Raw genomic sequence first — 22,761 nt, forward strand, 5'->3', positions numbered from 1 at the left:
GCTTCGTCTCCTGATCTGATTCCTACATACGTTAAACATCACTGAGGAAACGAAATATTTGCTGCAAGGATGAAATATTCCTTTAATTAGGAACAGAAGATGTTTACGATCGAATAAAAACTCATCCTAATTAAAAAAACCTTTGTGTTCTTTTTCAGTCACTTTCTCGCTCATCGGGAAACTAAACTCTAACAGTGATCACACTTCACTCTGGTTTCTAATGTTTCATGTAGTCTCTTTACTTTCTGTTTAAAAAATACTTGGTTTTGTTCTTTCATAGGCTCATAGGTTGGTTTCATGTCTGTATCAGGTGAGCCATGAGATTGTTGGTTTGAATCTCCGAGGCCTCCCTGGATGTATGAATATGATTTATATAGTCAGGTAAAGTCGCCTGTTACCACTCTCAGAAGAACCAGGCTCGGGACGGTTGGTTTGTGCTTCATCTGAAGTCTTTTTTTTTTTTCTCTCAAACTGAAACGTGTTTTCACGTTTTCAATATTTCTGTCGCTGTTTATATAAAAAACACAAAGAAAAAAACAGCAGTCCACGTGCCCAGCTCCAATCAGCTGGTATTCCTCATGATGACATGCTGGAGGAGCAGCCATCAGGACTAATGAGTTACACCTGAGCTTGGTGCTCAGGTACCGTGCCGCTGAAGAAAAGGGTATTTTCAGACAGGTGAGTTTTACCTGCTGTCGCTGCAACAATTGGTTTAATGAATTAAGATTTTCTTGGTTTTATTTCTTGAGGCTTTCCTCCACTGCAGGCTGTAGCTGTAGTTTGTCAAACGGCCCTCAAAGCAGCAGAAGATTTCATTTGTGAGACGCAAACACGTCCAGCCAGCTGTTCCGGGGCTGGTGTAATACCAGTATTGAACACAAGAGGGCGGCAGTGCTGTTAGTGACTTGCTTTTTTCTTTTACTGTGTTTGGGATGTTCTGTGTTTTCAGCCGACGTCTGAATGGTTGGTGCAAAATTTGTGACAAACTACAGGTGGGTGACGAAAAGAAAAACGTCCTAAATGGACTGGAAGAATGAACTATAACAAAAACACAAAAATATTCCCTCCGTTGGTGTTTTGATGGTGGGACTTTGAAGAAGTTGCTCATTGTAAAGAACTTAGTTTTATTTCTACAGCACACGCTTAAGAGATTAAATCGTTTATGTAAAATAGGAAATATATGAATTAAAATGGTATTTATTAAAAATGTAAAAACTGCCTTGAAGCATAAATGTGATTGTTTGAGATATAATCGGTGTCACGTGGTCCCGATCATCAGGCCTGTCCTTCCGGCTGTGTGTCATCGATCAGCTGTGGTGATGACTCCATCTCCTCTGGCTCTTCTTCATTCACTGCTGATTTGAAATCCTCAACATCTGTGCGCTATTTCTGACCCTCACCGAGGAGCTCATGTGATTATTGTTATTAACAGCCTCACTCCAAGTTGTATTCAAAGTGCTTTAGTAGATACTTGGACCAAGGATGACAGGATCCAGGAGATCCCACATTATTATTATTTTTTAAAGAATTTTTATTTTTTAGACAAACTGACAAAATACAAATAAGGAAACTGTTTGATCAGGATCAGCACATCCTTCTGGATCCTGAGAAATCAGGTCATCTCTGGCGGGGAGAAGATTTTTATCTTGGCTTCTGTAGCACAGCAGTAATAGTATCAGTGGTGGTGAATTTGAGGAGGATGATGAAGTGTCGTACCTGGAAGAGGAATTGTAGTACTGATTGTAGGCCGAGTTCAGAGGCAGACAATCGTTCTGCCCTGCCTCCACAGGGCAACGCAGATCTACAAGTGTTTTCAATCAGCAAGCCTCAAATCCTGATTTTACTGAAGATCAATTCAAGGCCATTATGTTCAACTGAGACTAGATTGGAAAAAATAGCTAAAATAAAACTAGTCTGTAAAATTGAAACAATTCTTGTGACAAAACACAGTAAATATCGTTAGTTTTCATATGTTTGATAAAGTTATTACAATTTTCCTGATGAGGCGTTGATGGATGTGTGACTCTGGATGTAAACAGACAGAAAATGTAACAGTTTAATTTTTATTGTAACAGCTCTGATTTTCCTCAATTTGGTGTCTGAATTAAAAACCAAAAGAAAATGAAAAACATTAGTAAATACAAAGCTGCAGCGACTCTGGGCCACATGAACGTATGACATGAGCTCAGACACAAACTAAAGGGAGATTGTTTTTATTTTTTAGAAATTGTACTTTAAAACCACCAAGATCGTTTGTAAGGCATTCACAACAAATCTTTGTCTTTAATTTTTCAGTTTTTAGACATTACAGATGCTTTCAGGAGGGTTTCCTAAAGACAGAACAGCTAAGGCACAGCAGCACAGCTCCCAGCGAGAGACGACGACAAAGAGGAGACGGAGGAACGGGCTGGTCGGACATATGGACGGAGCCGCGGCGAAGCGCAGCGGGACGCCCTCGGCTGGGACCGTCCTCCAGAGTCAGAACATCTCAGGAACGTTTTCACACAACGCCACCACTTCTGCGACACCGTCACAGTCCAAACATCTGCATCTTAATACTCATTAACTTAAAAACTGTACATCATCTGTCAGGTTTTTACAAAATACAGCTTTACATAGACTCGTTCGATATATGAAAAATACACACCGGATGTAAAAATGGCTCTGAATCGGTTTGAATTTGAATAGAAAAAAATAAATGAGTTGAATTTGGTATTAAACTGCAGATGTTTTAAATTCAACTCATTATGGCCGCTTAATGTAACCGTAAATAAATGTAACCTTCACAGACCTGCGTAGCACCGACACGTTCAGACTCTTAAACTCGTTCAGAGCTGCTGGGCTCCAGCTTTGGTCCCATTTATGTAAAAAACAAACAAAGAAAAGAAAAAGTTTTGAATAAATTAATCGGGTAGCCGTTTGTACAGCAGAAAGTTTGTCGTTTTGTAATGTGTGCAGATTAAAGGAAAGAGGACGCGGACGTCTCACTTCAAGTCTGAGGGATTCAGACATGGCACAGAAAGAAACCACGAATCGCACACAGAGTCCGAACAACTTAAGAAAACTCATTAAATATATTCTGTCCATAAATGATCACTTTAAAAGATTAATCATAATTTCCCCTGATACCCAACTGGCTCTGTGAGAGAACATCTGTGGTTGCTGAGAACTGATTTTAGGCTCATCATCTCTGGAAAGCTGGTTAAAGGGGAAATCATTGATACGGTCGCTGCGGTGGGATTTCCATCTACAGCTGCTTCTGTGGATGGTTCATACAGACACGGCATTGATGTAAAAAAGAACATTTTTACAGTTAAATGTCAGCAGTTATTAGTTAAATATTTCTAAATTTTACTTAAACCAATTTTCCTTTTTAAATAAGAAAAAACACGGAAATTTTTCCAGCTCAACAGGACATTAAAAAAAAGCTTTCAGAAATCACATACTGTGCTTTAAAGTGGGCTGTTCTGCTCCCTTCCAGCTCTATATTTTTATTCTTGGACTCCATCAGAGTAGCTTTGCATGATTCAGTGTTCAAAATTATCTGTTTATCTCACAGGCTTTGTGCACATCCTGTCTCACTGACGTCAGAGCCAAAAGGAAAAGCAAAAACAAAAACCTGTGACACGCTTTAAATCAGATTTTATTTTTTAAGAGGCTGATTTTGGGTTTTAAACTAGTAGCGTGGAGAAATCTCTCCTTAGAGGCTTGATTCAGGTTTACGTTGGAGATTTTAAATAATGGGCCTAAAGAACGAGCAACCACGTCTGTTTTCAGCATGTGACCCTAAACTCAGGGAGACACTCGTACAACAAGAGGTATAAAGTTCTTCGAACACTCTTACCACACTTTCACTCACTCGAGCACGCACAGCTTTGTAGTCCTAAATAAAAGTGAGAGCAGACCGAATGAGGACTGAAGGAGAAGATTTTCCTCAGTGTCTCTTCCCACTGTTCCCTCTGATGCTCCATCTGTCCTCTCTGTTCACGCCCACAGACTTTAAATAAATAAATACTGGACACAAACGGGACGTCAGCCCCGTGTTTTCCTTCATTTTCCCTCGCCTCATCCTCCCTCAGTCCGTCCGCCTGCTACCTTATCCGCCCGTCCTCTCTGGGCAGGCTCAGTTCTGATTTTGGATCGGGGCTGGCGGAGCTCCACGCGGTGAGGCGGCAGCGCTGCATGACCGGACAGGCGCTGGGGCCCATCGAGCAGACGTCTGAGGCGGACCAGTAGCCCTCCAGCAGCCCGTCCAGCCAGCGACGCAATGGCGCCCCCGTCAGACTGGCGTTGGCCTCGGCCTCCTCGACAGCGCCCAGGCTCACCGGCAGCTGCAGGACCGGGTTGAGGCCGTGGAAGCTCTGCTCCATGTAGGAGTTCTTGGCTGGTCCGCCGTGCAGCCGCAGAGCGTCCTCTGGAGTCCAACAGCAGAGGGACAAAGAAAGTCTGAGTTAAACTGTAGTCATGATGGGACCTGAGCTGCCACAAAAAGTAACATCGTCTACGTAAGACGCAGGTAAGAAATAAGGAAACATCCGAAACAAGAACACACACAGACAAGTCAAATGTAACGACAGTAAGCACAGAAAATGTTTATCCAAACAAAGACGCACATTTCATTTTATTTTCAGGTTTCTTTGGTTCCCCGCGGCCCAAATCCAGACTGAGGTGGTCTGGTCCAAAGACTGTATATAAAAGTTGGAAGCAATAGTAGGATCTGAGTGAGAAACTAACGGCTGCTGCACACGAGGTTAGCTTCTGCTTCAAGTCATGAAAAGGGTCTTTCTCAGAGTCAGTCTCACAACCAAGAGTCGCCCCCTGCTGGTCATTACAGGGAATGCTGGTTTCACTACAGAACAAGTAGCCATTCAGGATCAGAGTTATAACAGCTTTTTATCTTTTGCACATTTTTCTGAATTTTAAAGTTGTTTTTTTTAGTCGTTATTGCTTAAAAATGTTTTGTAAGTTTCACAGTAAGTCTTCATCTTTTTAATTACTGCAACATGAGGCATATTTCAAGAGTAAAATCTAAGAAGCTTACAATACGAAGAGCCACTTTTTAAAGCCTGCTGACCCGCAGTCCTGTGCATGTGCAGCAAAGCCTCAGACGGGCTGTGCAGACAGATCTGACCAAATCCAAACCACTTAACATTTTTAGTTTATCATTAATTATAAAAACCATGCTAGGAGTGGACATTTCAAACAAAAATGCAGCAAAATTTACTGCGAACTGTTTAACTTTTTAATAAAGTGCTTAAATGTAATTAATGATTATTGGTGGAATAGTTCATTAGCGAGAAGCTTGAGGAGTCTTCTCTAAATTAATTGGAGGTGAATGCTGTTATTTTAAAGTACAGCCACCAGTTACAGATGCCTGTGCAACAACAGTCCGATCGGATCACGTCACGCACCACCTGCACTTCATAGCAGCGCCCTGTAAAACCTCGGTGTCTATTCGTGCACCGAGCTTTACTTAGTCCTGCAGTTATCCCCTGAATACCCACACATGGCCCGAGGAGGTCAAACAAACCGAGCGTTAACCCGGGGCAGGCTAATTCGGACAGAGGTGACCCCGTGTGGGCGCGAGAGGGCGATTGGATACGACACTATAAATATATGTTTGCATGGTGCTGACAGCTGTGACAGGAGGGCCTCTGCTCTGTGTAATTTAAGTACTGGCTATTATCTGCTATTGACATGAACAAGTATGAAGATCCTGCATATAGTTTTAACGCTTGTTTCCAGGAGAGTTTCTGAAGGCCGACACTTTGTGCCAGGTTTAAGCCTAACCTGTTATTAAATATGCTTTATAAATAAATGAAATGAAATAACTCGCTGTGCATGTAAGTGAAATGAATCCAGTGGATAAAAGTACTCTGATTACTAAGAACACACGTTTTCTTTTAACCACCAATGAATTTCTACTAAAGTATGACGCTGTAAACTTGGTTTAGCCAAAACAGATGAGAAAACTTGCAATGATGTGTAAAAGTCCAAGTCTGACAAAGCATAAGAACAAAACAGAGACTTCCCATCCCAGGGAGGTTTTAAACCTGCACTCTTTCTTTACAGGTAGAGCTGCCTTGGTCCTGTATATTTCCTGGAAACCCTGCACTCGTGCTTCTAAGCAGGATGAGGTCTGATCACCCACCTTGCTGTATCGGCCTTTGCCTGTGAAACTCCAGAGGAGCCACGATGAAGCTGGTCTGGCCCAGCGGGCTCCAGTGGTGCAGCACCCTCAGTGTCCACATGCCGGGCCTCAGCGGGGAGGTGAGAGGCGGCCGGTAGTGTGTGACCTCAGCGGAGGCGTCCACCAGGATGTCGTAGGTGGCGGCGATGACGTTGGTGGGGTCGATCCAGACAATCGTAGCCGTCAGGTTGCTCTGGCTCCGGCTCCAGCGCTGCACGGCCACCGGCTCGTCCTCTGGCCCCAGGAAACGCCCCCAGTTCCTGAAGAGACGCTCCTTAGGATCCCAGTCGGTCCCCACCTGAACAGTGGAAAGGTCAGAGACGACTCTTAAAGCTGTCTATACGAATGCGCTGCAGCTTGACAGAGTTTAGACATCGCTTAGAGAAAGGTGCACGTGAGACGCGTTTACTGATACGAGACCCTAAGAGCCTACCAGATGTTCTCCAGGCTCGATTACTCCAACTCTCTCCTCTCTGGTATCAACAAAAAGTCACTCTCTCACCTCCAGTTGGGCCAGAATGCACCAACTCAGCTTCTTTACTGGTTTTAGTACTAGTTCAGGCCGGTTTTGGCTTCCTGTATATTTTTAGAGTTCACTTTAATATTTTACTGATCACTTTTAAAGCATGTCGTGTCTGGCCCCAAGCTACACAGCAGAAGTGTCGACTCCTGGGCCTCAGAGCTTCAGGCTGGTCCCTCGTGGCTGATCCAATCTAAAGCTGGCTGGTTTTGCCACCAGGGCCCCCGGCTTTGAACTGACCCGGCCGATGAGATCGAGCTCGCACAATCAGTGACCTCCTTCTATCCAAGAACTCGTTTTTATAGACTTTACGTCACACTGTTACACGTGATGTCGCTTCCTTCTGGCTGTTGTCTTGTGACAAAGGAAAACTTTACAAAGTATTCCAACTGGTTTCTCCTGAAACTGGCTGAAAATGTGTGAAAGCTGCTCTAGAATACGTCAGCGTCACTGCAGGGGGCTGATCTGTTAGCGTTCACTGTTGGCTTTAATTAACCTGTTCTAGCCGGTCATAAAACCACAACTTAACATTTCTGCAGCAGAAATATTGAACTGTTGGAGTCCCAGCGTGGTACAACCGTCACAGTCACATCTACAGTTGTTTGAGGCTATCGGTCGTGTGTGTGGGATGCTCTTGTTCACGTCTCTGCTGTCTTTCGTTTCTCTGTAATCCTGTGAGATTGGAGATTCACTCTAAATTTTTATATTTTCACCTACATGTTTTTCTATTTACCTGCTTTCTAATTTTTGAATATTTGCTTTTAGTCTTTGTTTTTACTTCCCTGCAGGGATCAATCATTTCTTAGACTTAAATTCAAAACATTAAAGCATCCTGGGACATTTTTGTAACTGAGAATATATTAAGGCATGTAAACTGAGGTAATAACAAACCTAAAACAGTGACTGCAAAACGATGTCCAGGTTTATGTTTAGTTAAGAGAGCCCTCATAAAGACACAAGTCTGACCTGGATGTGTTGGAGCCTGTTAGCGGCATGTGGAGAGCTGGTCAGGGTGAAGTGGTCTTTGGCAGCTACCCAGGTCTCCAGGGTTTCCAACTGGTTAGAGGCTTGGTTGGTAGCCACATGATGGACCAGGTAGCCCTGGTACTGGTCGGACAGGAAGTAAAGGTGCACAGACACCGGGTGACTCACGCCGACGTACCTGAGAAAGGAGAGAAAAAAAAGAAAAAAGCCCCAAAGCATATTTAAATCACATATACAATAAAGTAGATACAACTTCCTCCCCTGACTGGTCCCAGCAGATGGCTCCCCCTCTCTGAGCCTGGTTTCTTCCTGTTAAAAAGTTTTTCCTTCCCACGTTCACCAAGTGGATCAAAAGGTCCTCACCTTACACTATAAAGCACCTTGAGGCAACAGTTTTTGTGATTTGGCGCCATATAAATAAAACACATCTTTATTTTACCCGTGTTATCCTTCAAGACAAAATATCTTATTTTATTAGTATCAGAGATGATCGTGGCTCAAGAGTTCGCCTTGTAATCGGAAGGTTGCCGGTTCGAGCCCCGGCTTGGACAGTCTCGGTCGTTGTGTCCTTGGGCAAGACACTTCACCTACCGCCTACTGGTAGTGGTCACACACCAGTGTGTGAATGTGTGTGTGAGTGGGTGGATGACTGGATGTGTAAAGCGCTTTGGGGTCCTTAGGGACTAGTAAGGCGCTATACAAATACAGGCCATTTACCAGAGAACACATGATGCTTTGGACAGGAAGTGCAGTTTGTTACAATGTATCAAACTGCACTTCCTCTAACGTCCACTAGAGGCAGTCTCAAAGCGAGTCGGTTTAAAATACCCAACTTTACAGATAAGATGTTTACAGACTAACACAAAAATGTTTGTTAATTTAATTAATTAAATAAAAGGATTTTTTTTTAAGGATCTCACTAAGTTGACCGTCAGGTGGATGGCACAAGTAACTGTAGCTGTGAAGCTTCACCTCACTGGAGTCCCTGAATTGGACCTCTGGAGTATTTGGAGCATTTGTAATACAATCATCTGACCAATAATTTTCCTGCTGTGCAGTTAATTGTACTGACATGCCACCCAAGAAGTCTGGGCTCCAGTTTTGATGTGTGAAATTCTAGGATTTTAATTGGATGTTATTCAGCACTAATTAGCAGGTATCGTGTCTGCCCACATAGTCTATGAATGCAGTTTGCTAACCAAGCCGGCTAATTATCTGGCACTCCACCCGCTCGTCTACATATGGTAATTTCTCTCTGTGAAAAAAGCCAGCATGGCTGAAGCAGTAATGCTGGGCCTTCAAAATGTAACCATCCTGCTCTCGACAGCCGTCTTTGATGTACAGTCTATGTTAATCGTACGTTTTCCCATTAACTACAGAATGGATCAAATGAACATTTGATTCAAACATTATTTATCCATAAAAATTCATCTTAATGAGTCTGGTGATCATCTGACATTTCATGTGCAGGAAAACCAGTGACGTTTCCACAGATGTCTGTGTTCAGTGCAAACGATGGGTACAGGAAACGCTTTAAGCATTACTGTACAGCAGGGAGGGCAACTCCAGGCCTCGAGGGCCGGTGTCCTGCAGGTTTTAGATCTCACCCTGGGTCAACACACTGAATCAAATGATTAGTTCATTCCCAGGCCTCTGGAGAACTTCGAGACATGTTGAGGAGGTCATTTAGCCATTTAAATCAGCTGTGTTGAATCAAGGACACATCTAAAACCTGCAGGACACCGGCCCTCGAGGCCTGGAGTTCCCTGCTTTGCACTGTAACATCACAGGCAGCTGCTGGATTATGGCTCCAAATTACTCCAAGTTTTTTCCAAAAATATTTTTAAAAACTTAAACCTACATTCTCCTACAAAACTCCTTAAAAACGCCTCCTGTTTTATTCATTTTTTTTTTTTTTTTTTTTTTTTTTCCAAGTATTGTTGGACTGGTAGAAATTCAGACTCCCTAGGAATGATGCTGATGCTCAGGTTCGCTGCCTGATTGGCTGTCGTTAGTCACATGTCCCCATTCGCAGAAGACAACAGAAACATCAGCTGTGACTGTCTGTGGTTAATTCAACATGGTAGTAAATTACAGGTAATGCTGACCTTGTTGTCTTTGAGAGCAGACATGCACCCAGGATGTGACTGCTCTCCACAGTAATGCCAATCATTTGGATGCAGCCTCAATTACAACATTCAGAGCTTCTGATAATTAGATTTTAAGGCTTACAGAGTCTGTTATCTCCCTTTCTGCAGTCTTTTCTGCATTTCCTTCTGTTGTGTACATACTGTTGCAGTAGTGCTCGTATATAACATAAACTCAGGCTTTAAACTCTGTAAATGCTCAAATTCAGACAGTTTTCTGCTTTTTAATCTGTATGTAAAAGAGTCCTTAATATGTTCATTTTTCTGCTCTGATTGTGAGCTGCACTTCCCCCCATCCTGCTACGATTCTGACTTTCTGCTCTGAAGGGGAAGCCAATCCCATTAAAGACAACTCAAAGACAGAGAGAAGGGCGCTGAAACAGACAGAGGATGGACCGGCCAGTGTTTGCTGACATAGATTAGGATTATTTTGACTCTTGCAAAGGTACTTTGCTCCAAATGTGAAACCAGCTCTTTGAAGAATGACATCAGGTCGGCTATCATTCATTTCCTGATGAACGGCTTCACCTTATTATCAAAATCATCTTTCAGGTGTTTATGTCTGTTTCTCCTTTTCCATTCGGACGGGCAGGCGAATCTTTTTCCTGGAAAACACTTTTTCTTAACGTGACAGCTCGAATCCCTGAATCTCTACAGAGGATGTGGAGAATCTCCAAGGATCTGTTAAACCAACTAAAGCACCACTGTGAAGGGAACCGTGTCTGCCTGCTTTCAAATGCATCTATGTTACTGCAGACATGGTTTTAGAGGTCTCTGACTGAAATCACAGGTTGAAGGAAACAGACTGGCCCTTTCTAACCACCCCCTACTTCCCCTTGCACACACACACACACACACACACTCCCATAATGCTGCCCCCACCCATGCCAGCCACCAGTCCCCACCCAAGCTCCAGCAACAAGTACCTCCTTGTACCTACTGTGGGTCTGTGAGAGAGACGGAGCTGGAAAAATCTAGCCTGTGCAGAAACTGAAGCCTGATTGTACAAAGGAACAAGCTCGCCTTATCTTCATATTTAATTTGGACTGCACAAACACCAGCGGTGGCCAGTTTGGTGGAAAGACATTTCATCTGCTAGTCCTCCCCTTTCCCCTGAGAAGACGACTGCACAGTTTCTTTCTCTGCAAAAAGCACGATTTACTGGCACGGCCAATAATAACAGTGTGTCACACAGAGACTGATGGAAACTGATGGAGGTGATACCTGCACCTCTGCTCCAGCCTCTGACAGCCGTGCAAACAGTGAGCTGGACCTGATGAGACGAATGCTTCTAGATGTTGAGTTCGAACCAACAACAGCTTCATCTTCATTTTACAGTTTCAAAGTTCTTGGAGTTCAAACCTGAAGGCTCTGCAAACACTGCACTGCATGGCCGATCACGTAGATAATAAATGAGAACGGTGGAAAAAAAGGGATCCTGAGACACGATTACGCCTGTAGATGGATGCTCGCCCATGCAATACCCTGTGCTATTCCCAGCCTGATTGCCCCTGATAAAGCCAAGGTTTTTATCTCATTTCCTGCCTGCAGGTGAGGAGCTGAGCTCGAAAAATAACCTGAGCAAAACAACCCCAAATTCCCTCTTTACAAACCAAAAAGAGGCTGTTTGGCTGACGTGTTTGGACTCTTTAGGTAGGCCAAGTTTTCAGTATGATTTTAATTAAAGCTTGCACAGCACTACATTTGATTAATATAGAGAAAGCAGGAAACCTGAGCAACATAACTCATTTTCACACATCCTTTCCAGTCTGAGCTTCTGTAAACATCATCTGACAGAGGTGTGAGAGAACGTAATGCCTGATGCAGGTGGATCACACGATCATACGTTAGCCGGTTGGAACCTGTCAGTGACGTCAGACTGGGCCAGTGTGCAAATACCACATTTACTGCTACTGAGTGGGCATTATTCCTGCAAGCTCCATTCATGCAGACCCCTCAACGAAACCACACGGAGCAGTTCCAGTATCGAGTGGCTCTGAAGTGGATCAATTCCTGCTGTGTGGCGTTTGTGGAAAATATCCTCACAGAAGTGTCCATGTGTGAAACGGTGACAGTCAATAATCTGAGCTGTGAGAATCATTTTTCTGCTAATCCGAAAATGTTTTTCTGTTGATGCCGTGAAGCACAACACTTCCTGTTTGTTTACCCTGAAGTTACACGTCATGATTCGATGCACTCTTAGCGTTTATGCTCCCATTTGTGGTTATTGGTGTTAACAAAAGAGCCTTTGGATGCTTCTGGGACAATTTTAAACCCCAGTGCATACATGCACACGCACACACGCCTGGGATTTCAGTGTGGTTGGTTGGGCTCTGGTGCAAACACACTGCCACACATATCAAAGCCCTCTTCCTGCATGGGAGCCCAGCACCCTTGTTCCTACCTGCAGCTGTTGTCGCTGGGATGTCCCTGGAGCGAGCTGGCAGCGCGGGACAGTCCCATACGAGCAAAGGCGTGGTAGTGGGTGAGCGCAGAGTCCGACAGGCCTGCGGGTCCGTCTGTCTCTGCCTCGTAGATGTTCTCCCAGTAGGCCTGCAGACCCGGTGTTCCCGAGGCGAGAGCTCCGAACAGGTAGGCGTCCAGCTGGCTGATGATCTCCTGACTGACGCTGGCCTCAAACTTCCGGGCGAAGAAGGTGGGTCTGGACGCTTGCTGCGGTCAGGAGAGACAAGACGAGGAGGGATGAAGATATGTGCACAATAAAAGGCAGTTTGATGGTCACAAAGAAGATATTTTACTTTTTTCACTGACTCACTGGTTGAAATGAGTCCAAACACAAGGAATACAATCCCATGGTGCCTTGCTGTCACAAACAGGTTTATTCATGCTGTTTACGTCCAGCATACCTGCAGGATCACTGATGTTTACCAAGAAAAACATGAAGCACAGCAGCCTCAGTCACTGCTTTCTGCAGCTGTGGTGCAGTGAGATGAATGTTGTAATGAAATGAGTCAGTTTACCACCAGCCCAACAGCTCCAACACTGAAGCCATTACTTTACCCGCGTTAACTTCACAGCTACCTCTGCTTTTGACCATTAATTCGATGTTTAGCCTCTTTTATAATGTATCCACTGCACTGTAAGCCATTTATCCATCAACATCACTCACAGATAACAATTTCAACCATTTAGCTTCACTTTCAGCGATTTAACTCGCTGCCACATTAAACTATTTACGTTTGACGATGCACATTTAAACCTTTTACCCTTTACTTTCTGCTGTTTCACCCATTTACAATTATAAGCATGGAAGATTTATCACTAAAGCATTAGAAATAATAAACCAAATAATGTCCTTGTTTCTTGTAACAATTTCAACCATTTATCCTTTACTTTTAAGTATTTTAACAATTTACCCGTTAAAGTTTATGGCTTCTATTCACATATTTAGTTTTCACTTGTTTTTAGTCACATGACAACATGTCCAGATGTTTTAGCTCTGGAATTTTTATACGGATAAATAGAAATTAAAATGTAAACAAACATCAACTCATCACTCGGCAGCTACAGAGCCGCCGAGCTCATAATAAGGACAGTTTCAGTCAGCATATCTGATACTGATGATCACTATTTCAGTCAGAAATTCCCAGCATGCAGTTTCACACGTTAAAAACTGTCATTGCAGTAAAAGACTCTCAGCATCACACACATTATTTTTTAAACGCACACTGAGGGAAAAACATACTTTGCATCATTTTATTCTCAGTGAAAGGACGGCCCGGCACCTCCCCGGGAACACATTAGTCCATGTGAAAACCCTCTGAGTCAGCACATTCCCAGACAGCTCACCCCGGCCTACACCTGATTCTAACCTAAAACCAAGTCTGGAAACCAAAAGCAGCATTTTGAAGGTCTGCCATATGATGTTCTCACTCCCAGGCTCCAAACTCAAACCACTCCCAACAGACAAGTCTGACATCATGCTGGGATCTCAAAGGAGACGTGAACGGCTCCTTCTTTCCTAAAATAGCTGTGATGGGAAAAAAGACACGAAAATGATAAAATCAGACGGTAGTAATAAAAGTGCCGAGCGAACATTCGCATTGACAACTTTATGAGGTCGCCACCTGGACTGGTTTCCAGTAAAAAGGTGAATCATGTCAAATATTAACTGGTGAAATTTCTCGTCTCATGAATGTAATTTTTATGCCACAGCAGAGAAACAGCTGCTGTAATAATCTGTATTATGGTTCAGCTCATAAAGGAATAAACATTTAAAACATTTTGAGGTTTTTGAAGACGGTGATGGGACGGCATCACATCTGGTTTGAGCCCTGCTGGTTTTCAGCAGAGATAAATCTGATCTTCAGGTCCTGCGAGGGCTATCGATTCATGCAGGTCACAAAAGTCTGGAGTTTAGGAGCTCTTTCATAAAGGTGTCCAGTGTATGACCTGCACTGATACACTGGATCCTTATTATTGAGAATTCAAAGAGCTCTTGGTTTAGCTGCCGATCATAAAAAGCAGAAGTGCTCAGAACATGTGGGACAGAAGTGACAAAGAGGCTGAGAGCAAGAAGAAGAACTCCTCTAGACTGCAGGAAAGAAGGGCGTGGCTATATGATGTCACCAGGAGGGTGTGACCTCACCACGCCAACTCGGTGGGCTCCGGCAGCACCGGTGAGCCAGGAAACCCCAGACTAATGAGAAGGCCTGAGCAGCCTGCAGCGGGGCGCTTTGTTCCTCTGAGAAGTTATTCTGGGGATTTGTAGCTAAACAACAGTGGAAACCACTAGTTACAGAGTCAGGGAGCCTTTTTGTTTCATCCATCATCAGATCAGAGGGAATCATATAAATCTACCTTAACTCCAAGCTCTCCGCTGTGCCCACAAAGGTCAGACAAGACTCTGATGCTGGAGCTTTATTTAGCCCAGATATATCATCTTTAACCCTTTTGTCCTTCAGGTTATTCCAGGAGAGCCGTATTCCCTCATTATTCCCATTACTGATTATTGTTGGCAGCAGTTTGTCCAACAGAAACCAAACTAAGCCTTCAAACTCCCAACCTGACATTTAAAGTGACAAATAAAGCCAAACATACTCAAGCTTCCCATCAGAGGAACCTAATGAAACCACAGTATTCACATTTCAGACGCTGGCACCAGTGAAGTCTTTGCTTGTCACGTACTTTGGTCAGTTACAAGTCTGCACATTATCTGTGAAATGTTTCCAACTGATTTAAAGAAGTCAATAACTAAAAGAGCAGTAACTGATGCTGTATATGTAAACAGTTTGCTACAAATGACTGATTTTTCAGTGCATTTTATTATTTTTTATTGTGGCCTAGTCTAAAAACTAAAGCGTATGTACATATATATGTCCCGTGACCCTTATATCCAGGACTCTGAGCTGCTTTTCCAACTGGCAAACCCGACATTATAATAATGACAACCTTGAGAAACCTCAGCAGTGAGTTTTGGGGAGCTACCGAGCTCTAAAAATATTTTTGCCATAAGTGCAGAGCCGTTTCCAGGATCAGCTCTCCTTATAGAAGCCATCAGCAGCCCCACCACAGGCGCTGTCCTCAGGTCTGTTGTTACAGCGAGCTGAGGCCCGCCTGCTGGAAGTAAAACCAGCACTGCTAATTTGTGAATGCGAAGCTATTCTGATCTCTGGTGACCTCAGGAGGAAAAGAAGGCGGAGCTTCTGAGACATGATACGGCCACAAATTCACCAGATTTCATATGAGTAAATCTGAAAAAAGTGTCAAGTGTGGATTTATCCAGACTTCATGTGTTCTCACACCACCAATCATAACTGACAGGATCTTCTTACAGTCACTCATAATGGCCGAGACTCTGTTTTTAGCCAGAGGTGGAAAAAGCTGCATCAGTACAACAGATCTGACTTTAGGTCAGGAACAGCAGGAAAACGGGAGGCTGGGTGGGTTCCAAAGCAGCTTGCAACTGAATGCACGCTAAACTGCAAACGGTGAGCTTCACTCGTCACTGGTCTGTGTAAATTAATGATGTAAGTTTGGTAAATATTAGGAGCAAATGTTGCCTCTATCAGGGAACTATTGTTGAAGGGATTTGGTTCGTTGTTACGAATTTTTGAGGGATGAATTATTTGTTCACATCAGATCAGGTCTCTCTTTTCTGCAGGCATCCTCTTCACTTCTGAATCTGATTTTTCAAATTCAGTTCAATCTTTAACTGTTAACAGATTTCTCTGTAGGGCTTCCCAAGGTTTTTCTTTCGGGGTTTTAGGGGACAGTACACATTAATCAAGAGACATTAAAGAAAATGCTAATGTTTTAGCAGCTAATTCATACCCACAGAGTCGACCTAAAATTCACAAGTTATTTAAACAAAACAAACAAAAACAGCCACACAAACAGTCCCTCAGTTTCCCACCAAAATGTAATCTACAAGAAGACGTCAGAATGAACTTTTCTGGAATTCAAATCAGTTTTTGTGTAGTTCTGCTAAAAAAACTAACAAAAAACCCCCCACAAATATCACTGGTGTTGCTGTGCTGCCTCTTGTGTGACTACTGCCTGTATACAGGAAACCTGGAAATTCACAATTTGTACTTCTTATTCCTCAAAGCAAATGTTTTTAATGCGTTTGTGGTTATATAAGATTTAAACGTTAACTCATATGAATCATTTTACTAAAAACATATACATGTTCATATGTCACGTTTCAGTCCGAGTCTCTGATTGGTTAGTTGTGTCCCATGTGATCGAGGAAGCTCTTTGGTTAAGATGAAGGGTTTTGCTGACTAACCACAACCCCTGAACGCTCAAACAAGAAACTGTCCAGAACATTAAACAGTTAGCGGTGATAGTGTTTAAGTCACTTACAGACTAATGTTAATGATATTATTGATGCTTCAGGAATCATTAAAGTTGTATTAATGTGTGAAGATGTAATGCAATGACTTATTTTCTGCAGTAACAACAGTTTACAGAGAAAATCCCAGCAGGGAACCAGGCAATGCTAACGTCCAAGTTAGCCTACAAAAGACGTCTGTGCACATCATCCTGACAGAAACAAGTCCAGCTGTGTGCAGCTGGTTCAGGCTGAGCCAATTCTACTGGACCATCATGTTTCATGGACACAGTCAGCAACTCATTAAACTCAGACTCAAGTGTTTGCTGGGATGTGAGCCGGTGTTACAGGACAACTCACTCCAAACACAAACCTGCGTTCACTCGTGTCTGTGCTGGTTTTACACGTATATGACAAGTCTCCACGTATTTTTTGGAACTTATGTAAGTTTTATGCTGGGCCCTGATTGGCTCTAAGCCAGCTGTGATGTCACATGATGCTGCACAGTGTGGCGTCCTACCTGGAAGCGCGGCAGATCTGAGGGCTTGAAGTCGTTGGGCGAGCAGCCGCACCAGTCCACGATGTGCTTGTACTGGCACTTACATCCCAGTTTGCGGTTCCAGTTGGTGAGCCTCAGGTTGTTGTCCACCATGGTCTCGCAGTGGGCGCTGTTCTCCAGCACGGTGTGGAAAAAGGACTGGAGGAGGGAGAGTCATCATCGTTTGGCTGTTTTATGCATTTAATGCAGAAAAAAACCCAAAATCTCGTTTTGCTTTTTGACTTATCAAATATATAAAAAAAGATTTTGATGATAAAGAGACTCATGTGAAAAATTAGAAGTGTTTCAGGTTTTTCAAATATTCCTAAAGTGAGCTGAAATAAAACTGAAATATTGCCTCATTTTAAGAGAACAGACTTGGAGGATGTCCCGGGATCGTTTCTGCTGGAATACTCTTTTCTTGTTAAAATGACAGACTGTATCGGCGTGGCGTGTCTGAAGAGTTCTATACATGTGTGTGCGTGTGCGTTACCTCGGCGGGCAGCAGCGTGTAGGCGTAGAAACGCTTCATGCTGCCGACCAGCTCGTCCCTGGAGTTGACCACATAATCCACAAAGCGCCTGTTGAGCAGGAACCAATCAGAGCCTCCATCCACAGAAATGCCCTCTGGGATCTTTCGATCTCCAAGACGCCACATGTGGGTGTCGCACTCGTAGAAGAGACGGTCCAGGCCCTGTTTACGGATGAAACTGAGAGGACGCTTACGATTATTCAGCCTGAAGCGTGCTGTAATGAGGAGACAGCTAAAGACTTACAGAATAAAGATTTCTTTAAAAAGGCCCTAATAATGACACCTTTTAACCTTTAATGTTATTTATTTTACTTAATGCAGAGTAGACCAGTTTTTATTGATCTATTATTGATTTGTCTATTCTCTGTCTGAAATCCCGTTTTAGCTCCCATCAGCTATTCTGTGATTCGAGGGCTTTCCAGGAACCGAGCTTTGGTTAACTTGGATATAATTTTGGGATCATTTTCTCGAAGCGCAGGAGCATTTCCAAGTATCTCCCCGCTTTACGCTCACAAACGCCGAGAGCTTCAAATCGTTGTTCCATGAATCCACGATTCAGGTTCAGCAGCTCGGCCCGCAGCCCAACGTAACGCTGAGTTATTGTGCAGCTTTCACTTCATTGCACTGTTTTAATAAAGGCCCGTGGGGCACACAGCGGACTTTCTTACCGTGCGTTGTCTCTGCCGTGAGATTTGATGAAGTTCATGCTGCGGTATTTGGACAGGAAAGCCACCAGCTGCTCGTTGGTCCTGAGGAGAGACGACAGCTGTGAATCATCAGATCAGACTCCACCTGACCGGGAGGTGTGGGTCACAGAAACAAACACACCCGGCCCCATGCTGCGAACGCTGCTGTGACTTATGTGTTTGGACCTCAGTATCAACAGTTTCAGTCTGTTTATGTCTAGAAGACGAGCAGCTTGACAGCAACAAGGTTTATAATGTTCATGTTGTGATGTCACCATGAGCTTCAGTGCTGCTGTTCAGAACGTAATATTAGGACAACTACGGCAAAGACGAAGATGAAACGCAGAGAAGATGTTCACATTTCCACTCAGGATGATTGTGACACTCCTAAGGCGCCATCATCAGGTCAGAGCTGTCAAATGAAACGTCTGCTGGTTTTTAATCCTTGTTGTTAGCAAACAGTTTAACAAATCTCGGCTAAACGCAGAGCTCTGATCTCAACATCGTGCAAGTTAGTCTGCCGTGACGAAAGGGGAACAGGAAAATATATCAGATATACAAAAACACAAAAACCTAAAACCAAACCTGGATTAAACAAGTCTAACGTGAGTCTGAAGCACGTCCCACACCTCGTGCAAACCCAGCTGGAGCTTCATCCAAAACAGAGTCTAGGTGTTTGTTTTTACAGTTACAGTAAAAGCTGGCGTGTGAAAAGTTACCGTAATCAACTAAAATAATATAAAAGCGATCAGAAACAACAGCGTGCTCTCACAAAGATAAAAGACGGTTCATTTTGTCAAGTGTTACTCTTTAAAATTACTGCCTAAATATCCTCCGTTAGAAAATAAAAACACTTTTAAACAGCAGCAGTCCTAATCCAGGCTCAAACCAGGTGTAATAATAACAACCCACCTGTCATGTGACGCCAACTTTAAACTATTCATAGGACTATTTTTGAAAGCATCCAGACTGCAGCTGCTCATAACACCAAATCAGACGACACTGAAACAACACTGCAAGAAGTTTTCATTCTTCTATTTCATCTATCGAGCAAATTTTTATCTTATAGAGCTGATTTATTGTGTTGTTTTCTCATCTACTGTTTACACTGTGTTGTACTGTGCTTATTTTGATTACATTTAGTAACTGTTTATTTGGCTTTATTGCACTTTTTGACCTATTTTACGTTATAGTTCTATATTCAGCCTTTACATGGTGTTCGATTGTTTTTTATTTAGATTTTTACTAACTGCAATCATGTATTTAATTTTACTTTATTTTTCTATTTAATTCTTTTGCATATTTTTTACCTCATTAGAGTTATTTTGTCATAATGAGCTGTTCTACTTCCCAACTTTCCTTGGGGGGGATTAAAATAAAAATAAGTATGTTATTTTATTTCCTCCTATTCTATTTATCAAACTCTACTCTGTTAAGCTGTAACTTTATTTTTTTAAACTCAGGAATTTCCCAACTTTTGGAATAAATAAATCGGATTTTAACTCATCCTGTGTAACCATAACAGTCTCCCATTATGTAATAATTCATTCATATCTGATCCTGACATGATGTCGTGAGCCTTTGGCCTCCTGAAGAACAAAAACAACACCAAACCAAACATTTAGGTGTCTGATGAGGACTTTAATTCCTTTGACGGCCGTACGTCTAAGCAGGATGCTGTTGCTGACGCAGGATGCGGCTCTTGTTGTAAACTGTGCAAAAACAATCTTCCATTTAGGGGAATCGAGGTGATGCTGCGTGGCTGTTTTTTGGGACAGCTGCCCCAGTTTGTTTACTTCCTCTTCCAGGCGAGGGGAAGCGTCTCGGCTTCAGCGCGAGGCCTGAAGCCTGCACGCTCACACCGACTCTCCCAGCATGCACAGCGTGAGCCTGGTGTCGGCCCGAGCTGCAGACAGGACAGCAGACGCACAGATCGCTTTGATTACGGCTGATTACAGTCGTTAAGACGAACCGCAGGCGTGCATGTGTGCATTTGTGGCCGTGTTTGTGTTGCTGCTGTGCAGAGGCACAGCAATCTATAGCTGGTCGTATATCACCAAAGATTTCTCACATGTACAAATTATATTTACAGATGTGTTAGCTGAGGAATAATTTCACTTTTTGACAGCTGGTGGTCGTTAAGTGATGTTTAGCTAAGAAACAAACAAACCTGGAAACAGGCGTGGATGCACGGAAGCAGAACTTGTATCCTGGGGCTGCTGTGAATTCGGATGCTTTGACATCTATTAGGGCTGAAACTGTTTTGTTCCCTTCGTGTTGAGACGCATGAATTCGTGTTTCTTTGCTGACTCACTGTTTATATGCACCGACCTTTTTTTCTAAATAATGTGACCTTAACTATAAATAAATCATTTTAGCAGGAAACTCAACAATAACAGAAGAGTTTCATGTTTTCGTCTTATTGTTTTCTTTCATTTGTTTCTTAAATGTATGAACGACACATTTGTAACATAAACAGCTGGAAAATCATCCGTTTGTATTTAGCTCCTAATCTGAGCTGATCACAGTTACTGGGTTGGTACATCTGTCAGACTGGCCAGCAGTAGTGAGTACATGCAGTCACTGAATGACGGTGTGTCCATGGACAAAACACTAAAATCATCTTTTTCTCTTATTTTGTCCAAGAACAAAGATAAAAACATGATCCCACAGAGCAGTGCTGTGTCTCTTCCTTCAGTGAGGCCTCTGGCCCACAGCTGGCCCACAGCTGGCCCACAGCTGGCCCCAATTATTCATGGAAACATACCTTTATCTTTTTAAAAAACAAGAACCTGTTTGTCACAATCTACATGCAAACACTACAGCTTGTTTTAAAAAACATCTGATTAGGTTTTTGCCTGCAGATAGACGGGCCGTCCATGACTCCCTGCAATGTGCCAACGTTCAACACACACGTGCAAAGATAGCGTGACGGCGAAAGCTGAAAGAACTGCATACATTAAGTTTATTTCACCTTCCTCCTCAGCTGGATGAGGGCGTTCCCCTCTCTGCTAAATCGGATTTTTCCACAGCCTCTGTCGTTTAGCTGTCATCTCATTGTCAGAAGAATATAGTCTTATTCTGCCAGTGTTCATCAGGACCAGCGATCAGTAAACTCATTCCCTACTTATCCACATCTCCCAAAACCTTTCCTCACCCCTGCTCCAGACTCTGGACACTTCATGGCACCACAAACTCCACACAAACTCCACAGTGGATCTTAAGACTGACGAGAAAACAGGTCTCGAATCTCCTGATCTGTGACCTTTCTGATGGTTTTATGGTCTCAACCTCCAGTTTCAAGTCTGATTAAATTCAAGATGATGTAATCTTTATGAATTATGGTCCACATTAGGGTCCAAGAATCAGATTATGCTGTTGGGCGGGTCTAGTTATGACAGACATGTTGCAAACATCCGAGCATGTTGCACAAACACTCTGCTTACGAGGGGCAGCCAATCAGAAAGTGGTTTGCTTTAAGTGGGAGGGGCTAGAAGATGAGTTGAGGAGCTGCACAAAGAACCGTGAGAAGATAAACGAGGAGCTGCGACTCATTCAAAGCACCTCTAGTAGAGTCCAAGAAAAATATATAGTGTGACGGGTTCACTTTGAGCTCCTCTCTGTCCCGATTAACTGAACGTCCTCCTCACAGAGCGGACTTCCTGACGCGCCCTCCTGCTGTGCTCATGTACATTTCTGTCTGCTGCTTTAACAGTTTACGAGAAAACTGCAGAGACTGATCTGCAGTCTTACCGTTTAGCCATTTGGAAGAAACGTTTGAATGTTTAAGTGAAGAAAGAGAAAGCTGTGTGACCCCCTCTCCACAGAGAGCCGCCATCGCTCATGACGTCACAGCTATCGATGGATGCTGTGGTGCTAATGTTATGGATTTTAGCCAGAAGCATGTTCAAACCATCGCTGTTATGGAGGACAGCAGGCTGGTGCTCGTGAGCTCACGAGGACAGAACGATGGGAAAGAAAAAAGACTGAAAGATGAACACGTGTCATCAGTCTGGAGCTCTCCACAGAAACAGCTTTAGATGAACGCTGGCTTTAAACAGTCAGCATTTGGACTCCAGTTCTGATTTGGGGAAGTAAATAAATTTGATTGCATCTGTGAGGCTTTTAGCTCTCGATCCAGACTCCAGGGTGTGGAAATCTGAAAACACCACTTTGCTGTTTCACTGTGTACAAAGTAAACAATGACCTCAGCTGCTCAGCCGTCCACCAGTAAAGTTTAAACAACCTTCAGTCACCTTTAACTTTCCATTTAAAAGCTAATATCAGAGTAGCCTCAGGCCTTTCAGGGTGACAGCTTTCTCTTTGCTTTTCCACGCACGGTTTGTTTATGTTTGGATTTCTGCTGTG

At 43.3% G+C, this 22,761-nt stretch overlaps 1 protein-coding gene across 1 annotated transcript in view; it reads right to left on the reverse strand.

Annotated features, from left to right (window-relative positions):
• Positions 1-2,049: 2,049 nt before the first annotated feature.
• Positions 2,050-22,761, reverse strand: part of LOC146387993 (xylosyltransferase 1-like) — a 40,782-nt gene continuing 20,070 nt past the window's right edge. The window contains exons 5-11 of the mRNA XM_084925062.1: positions 18,376-18,456; positions 17,669-17,885; positions 17,158-17,334; positions 12,246-12,514; positions 7,677-7,872; positions 6,152-6,488; positions 2,050-4,414 (exon numbers count right to left, since the gene is read on the reverse strand). Coding sequence (XP_084781188.1) covers positions 4,092-4,414; positions 6,152-6,488; positions 7,677-7,872; positions 12,246-12,514; positions 17,158-17,334; positions 17,669-17,885; positions 18,376-18,456 — 1,600 coding nt within the window. The 3' untranslated portion in view covers positions 2,050-4,091. The remainder of the gene's footprint in view (positions 4,415-6,151; positions 6,489-7,676; positions 7,873-12,245; positions 12,515-17,157; positions 17,335-17,668; positions 17,886-18,375; positions 18,457-22,761) is intronic.

Source organism: Perissodus microlepis, chromosome 4, assembly GCF_051167445.1.
Source record: "Perissodus microlepis isolate ML-2025 ecotype Zambia chromosome 4, ASM5116744v1, whole genome shotgun sequence".
Classification (NCBI taxonomy): Eukaryota; Metazoa; Chordata; class Actinopteri; order Cichliformes; family Cichlidae; genus Perissodus; species Perissodus microlepis.